The sequence below is a fragment of the Gavialis gangeticus genome, unplaced genomic scaffold (genome assembly GCF_001723915.1).
Source record: "Gavialis gangeticus isolate Ggan-Ray unplaced genomic scaffold, GavGan_comp1, whole genome shotgun sequence".
Classification (NCBI taxonomy): Eukaryota; Metazoa; Chordata; order Crocodylia; family Gavialidae; genus Gavialis; species Gavialis gangeticus.
Genome location: NW_017729025.1, coordinates 137,092,207 through 137,098,424, shown reverse-complemented (window position 1 = coordinate 137,098,424; position 6,218 = coordinate 137,092,207). Strand labels below are relative to the sequence as shown.

Here is a 6,218-nt window from a genome sequence, read left to right as displayed (position 1 = left end):
GGGGGGGCGCATGCCCACTCATGCCCCCCCACCAGTCACCTATGCATGGAAATATGCAAGTAAAATAGAAGTTTGCTTGAAGGAGATGCACCAGAACTGAAATTATGGAGTTCTGCCAATGGCTGGCTTGAGATAAGGCTCATGAGCTTTCCCCTTCACCATCCCATCAAATACTATCCACTTGTCTTTTTTTGTAGGGATCCATGGGCCATGATGTCTACAAAAATCTTGGTGAGGGTTTGGGAAGCTGTAACTGATTAGCATTGTCTCATTGTTTCCTTATGCTCATCCTTTCTGTTTGCTATAATTATCTGTTGTCTCTTGCCTTGTTCTTAAATTGTAAGCTTCTCAGCAAAAAAAATATTGCTGTTTATACAGTGCCAAGAACAGCACGGCCCCTGATACACAATTGGAATCTCTAAGCCCTCACTAGTATACTAAGTGTAAAGGCTGTGTAAAATGCAAAAGACACCAGAAATTTGTGCTTTACAACTTTCATTTGGGGTAGAAATTTTCCAGTGATCATCAACACTTTTTACAATTGCACGCAATGGTCTGTGCAGATGGAAATAGTCTTTTCCACTTGGGCATTCTCAAACTTGAATAAACAGGCTAAAATTGATGATGCTCTTTTTTCTTTTATGAGCTCTTGGAACCTATATTTTCTAAGTTCTCCACTCCTTTGGTTCACTATTAGCATGTTACATGATACTGTTATAACAGGCATGACTACCAAAGAGAGTATTGTTGTCGTTCATTGTTGCCTTCCTCGGCCATTGGGACTGGTGAAAACAGAGGCAGGATGTGAATCGGGGAAGGAAACAGAAAAAGAAGGCAAAAGAAATAGAAGAGGGTGCTGTAACAGCACATGGCAACTTTTGCCTTTTGTTAATATTGATTGATTTCTGCCAAGTCAAAATTTCATTTAGCTTTGTTGGCAAGCAAAACTGGTGTTATACATCTCAGCCACATTCATATGAAAGAGTGTCTCACAAGAAAGGCTACAATCAATCCTTCCAAGTCTTGTTATGTACCACTATCCTTCCATGATATAATACTCTGAATTCTGAGTACTGATGCAAGTGATTCCTCACTCCCTTTTTGCACATCACGAGTAGGTGTACACTCAAGAGATCTGGTCCAGACCAGCTAACGCCTCAGCTGCTACTTTCTGCAGCTGCACCGTCTCTTTACAACCTGAATTTGACCAGACTGAAAAGTCTGCAAAAAAACCCCAAAAAACCAGGCAGGATGAGAGCTTAAGGACGGGTTCTTTGTGGGGAGATTGTACCTTTTCCAAGGATTTTCTTTGCCCTGCCACCAGTGAAGAGATACTAATGCTATTGCGTGTGTTAGTCACATCATGATTATGTGTACATAATCACTGAGCTGTGTGATAGCATCCTCAGTGGCCATGTGCAGTTCTTGTAGCTCACCACTGAACTCGAGCAGCAAACAATCATCAACAATATGCGACATGGTGTCACTCGCCCATGAAACCAGGAAGTGAAGTGGTACTAAAAAAAGATGTTAATATGTTTAGCTTCTCAACTTCAAGAAAACTTAGTTCTTTGATTAGGACACATCCACCAAGTCTCAAATATGGGTTATCTCCTTTTTGCTGTTTATAGCCAACACATTCATTAGTTTTTCTAACCACCCCCAATCTCCATAGCAATGTTTTTATGTTTCTGCTACTTTACTTTTAGCCTGATGCCGCTCCTAGACAGCATCTTGCTATTTGTAGCTATTTCGGTCAGCGTTCTGTGAATTTCTTTAAATCTTACGTTGTAGTTTTTCGTCTACACCAAGCCTAATCCACTCATCAATCTAAGCCCCATTTTTGTTTTTGGATGTCACCTTCATCTGATATCAGCCTATCGTCTCAAGGGGGGTGCCAGGTTGCATTTGCTGCATCATACGCTGCCACTAAACACCCTCTTAATTCATTCAATTATAAATAAGATGGTGGAAGAGACATTTTAATGGTATTTTTGGTAAGGGAAGAACTTTATCCTAAAATTCACTTCAGTTAAATCTGAACCCAAGCAGGAGTTGTGTGCAGCAGGAACAGCAAGCTAGTTTTGTTACTTTATCTTAAAGGCTCTGTGAATGCTTTGTCAGTAGAAAATATGATTCAGTAGGAAAACGTTCCCATGTGTACAGAGAGAACTTTCTGAACAAGACACATTTATTCTTTTTATGTGCCAACTGTTTCAGTACAAGACACAATCATGCGGCCTTACAAGGCACCTCTGGGAGGGCTCAACAGGCTGGTAGTCTTAGCATAGAGAAAGGATTCTGATTTGTAAGAAGGAATCTCTCTGTACAGCAAACAGCCATTTTATTAAGCCAAAGATCTAAACAACCTAAAAGCAACTGGATATATTTTTTCCTTAATGCTTTGCGCTAGTGGCTACCTTCATTGTCACTATGGGATGGGAATGGGTAAGTCAAACTGGCAGCCAGATACCTTGGCAAATCTTTCAAAAATACATTTTCCGTGCTTCTTTTTGTGAAAGGCTATTATGCTACATAATTTTAAAAGTCCATGTTTCCTAGTGAGGGCAAGTACTGGTTCTTAAAGGAAATTCCTTAACTGGCACCAAACCTCAGGCAGACCTGACAGGGGAGCTAACAAAGCTGAAATTCCTGCTATCTCTATTAAAAAGATATCCCATTATACAAATGCAGCCATTTTAGATTATGAAAGGAACCACAGATATCAATTTTTCCTGTGAATTTAGTGCACTTAAAAGATGGGTTAGCCTGGATACAATAGCCCTTTTAAATTCAAGAGACAAATAGTTTGAGTTGCATGAGTGAAGAAGTTCCCTTCACTGTAACTAGAAGCCCCATATAATCATGCAGTAAAGTGCTAGTGTAAGGAAACTATTTTCTCCTCTGCAATATTGCTAAGTGGGATTAATTAATACCAAATATCTCTGCCGAAATATTGCTAAGTGGGATTAATTAATACCAGAGCAGTGAGTTGTTAGAAAGACACCTATAGACAAGGAATGGGGTGAAGACCAAATAGTTCTTTCAATAGGCCATCCCAATTTGAAAACAGCTGCCTCCAGAAAAATGAGAATGAGCTATCAAGAGGGGTTCCAGACTACTTGTTGCAGTTTATTAGTCCGTTAGTAAAAGCTCAGGGTTTCTTTTAGGTTTCAGGTGGTGTTCTTTTTCCCCTCCTCCCCCAGGTTGGGGTCTGGATGCACAGCAATAGGTATGAAAGTCCAAAATCCATATATAGCATTTGCAGTGCTGAGAAAACAAGCTGCATTTGATTCAGGACTGGTAGTTTAATATTTAAAGCTATATTGGTACTTCTTTACAGAACAGGAACAGGAGGAGGAAAAAAAACAGCAGCTGGAGACAAACACAAGTAGAACTTAAGTATCTGTTTGGTTACTTTTCTCAAGTGCTACCTGCACTTATATAACAGGGATCCTAGACGGACGTAAAACTTCCTTGGTATAGTAACAAGCATTGCACATGAATTGTGTAAGCTTGTAAAATAGCAGAGTACAGTAGGTTGAACAAGATTCAGTGCTTCTCTATAGCAGCTGTTTAAAAGCTGACCAAAGATAAACCAAAAAAAAGAAAGGGGAAAAAAAAAAAAAAAAAAAAATCAAACAGCTTTTGTTGTGTGGGAGGTCTAAGCACCTAGTACGCAATAACCAGAGGAGTCCATTAAACAGGTGGTATAAGTTCAAAACTAGGTTTCATTTGAAGTCCTTAGCATCAAATATTTTGGTGCCTGTTACTTGGGAAGCTGATGCCCTGTATAAAAACATTAAACCCTTAATCAAAGCCTTTGAAATGAATAGTCTGATTGGTCATTGACCACCTGTTGTCAGGGCTGCTGCAACTCCATTCACTGGGATTCAGACTACAGAGATACTGTATAGTAATGTGTCAGTAGGGTTCTTGGTCATCACACTGCTGCCTCAATTGATGCATAAGAAGAAAGAGACCAGTGCCGTAGTCAACAATTGAACACATTATTTAGAGTAGTCTCTGTGGGGATTGATCAGGGATATGAAGATACTCCGGCCCCCTCACGCGTTTCCTCTCTTTTTAGGCCATTGTTATTTTGGAGATTAATATTGATTTGGTTCCAATCAAGAGGCTTAGGTTTCAGACCAGCACTTCCTCCTCAACTATTTTTGAGTTTCTTTAGACTCTATCCCGTGATTTTATTTTGTGCGATTTCCAGGGAATTGTGTATCATACACTCACAATATATACATTTATATTTATAATATAGTATATATTATAATTATATTAAATAGATATATTTTATATATTATTATACATCTTACACGTTGCCCTCTTCCTGCCCTCCCTCCCCCCTTGACTATTAGAAACAAAATCACAACCAAAATGACCAGGAAACATTCATAATTTTTAATTCACACCAGTAATAAAATTGCATTACATTTTTCATAAAATAAATGTTCCAGTTTATATACAGAAAACAGACTGTACAGAGCCCTCCCCCAGACCTCAAAAACTCACAAACATACAGGCAATGCAGTGCTCAGCTAAGCAGGCACAACTGTACATCTAAAATTGTAACTGCTTTGTGTTGGGGGGGGCGGAAGGGGGAAAAGTACTACAATGTATATAGTCCTTTCTGGACCAAGAATTAAAAAAATATTGCAGGCAAGCTGACAGACGCCCCTCACTGCTCGTGTGGTCGAACGTCCATCCCACAGTGCTTCAGTGAAGCAGGGTTCGTTATTGAACTTGGGATTCAAAGCTTCCGTTAAGCTGCCCTTCCTCATAGTCCATCTGACACAAGATCATGTTGTTCTTCAGGAAAAATTTGTCTCCCACACAAAATCTGAAATGTAAAGGGGGGGGGAGAAAAAAAAAAATCAGCTATCTAAAATGTAATTGTTTTTTTTAACTTGGTGGCTCTAGACTGAAGGGGAAAAAATTACAAGAGAGTAACATTCCAGATGGGTTATAAAGGACAGCATCAGTTTTGCCCCTCAGATGAGAACTGGAGAGGGCACAAGTTCTGTGGATGGAGACTGATCTGGGAACCAGGAGAGCTGTGTTGTAGCTTTGAGTGACCAATCCTCTAGGTAAGCCTGGGTCAGCCATTTAACCCCTCCCTCCTGTCCTCCCAACCTTTGTTTGTGCTGCCTACCGAGATTGTAATTTGGGACAGAGACAGCCTCGCACTAGGCTAGTGCAGAATTTAGCACACAGGGCTTCATTCCAGCTGAAGCCCCAGGACATTACTATAACTAAGAATAATTTGACAGGAGGATGAAAGAAATTTGCCCCAATTGACAAGACTTTCCAGAACACAAACAGGAAAGTCAGAGAGGTTTTATTACACGGGGAAAAATGAGGCATTCTTTGGTATTCATATTTCCATAGCCTTCGAGGTGAGGCTGTATTTACACTAATTTATAGGCAATGACGGGCTATTAAGTCCTTCTTCACCCCCTTATGTACAGTACAGAACAATAAATAGAAATTTCCTGATGGCTAGACTCTTAACCTTTATCTTCACTGAGAGGAGCATAATGTTCTCTATATACCATGTAAATTGTTCTGTTTGTATTAAAGTTGACAGAGAGGCTTGTGATATTTAGCAATTTTATTTGACAATTAATGTAAAAAAAAAGTTCCACATATAATGCTGGAAAGGTTCAAATTGACAGCCAATGACCTCTTCATACTTCCTGTTTGCTGCACACATGCAGGCTAATCTGGGTGTGTGTATAATTTTTAATTTCAGTGGATTCCTGTTCAAGGACAAATTTTGTCTCAACCCATTCAAAGGGGGGTCATAGCAGAGCAAGACAGAATAGCATCCTCTACTGTAGCCTTTTGAGCAGGTACAGCAGGCTAAGTTCATCCATGCTAAGGCCAGTTCAGAAGGGCAGACACTGTAAGTATCTGTCCTGTAAGGAAGCAGTAAACAGCAATTTTAAGAAGACAAGGATTTTAACCAGGGGTATGGGAGGAAGAACACAGACCCTATGCACAACAGAGCCCACAAATGCAAGATAATTCCTTCCGCAGCAAATTCATTTTAAGTTGCCAAAATCTGCCTCTTCCCAGGGACTGGCTGGAATATTTTTAGAAGCTAGAGTTTTTGCATGAGGCTAGACATATTGCCTCTCCTATGGGTCAGCTGATTCCTTGCATAGGAAGACAGTGAAGTTGTGGCTTTCTTATTTTGTGAC

At 39.9% G+C, this 6,218-nt stretch overlaps 1 protein-coding gene across 4 annotated transcripts in view; it reads right to left on the bottom strand.

Moving 5' to 3' along the window:
• Positions 1–4,393: 4,393 nt before the first annotated feature.
• The window catches only part of LMO1 (LIM domain only 1), a 111,382-nt gene continuing 109,557 nt past the window's right edge, over positions 4,394–6,218 (bottom strand). For all 4 annotated transcript variants that reach the window (XM_019519624.1, XM_019519623.1, XM_019519622.1 and 1 more), the window contains one exon: positions 4,394–4,855. In XM_019519624.1, the coding sequence (XP_019375169.1) occupies positions 4,750–4,855 (106 nt within the window). In that variant the 3' untranslated portion in view covers positions 4,394–4,749. The remainder of the gene's footprint in view (positions 4,856–6,218) is intronic.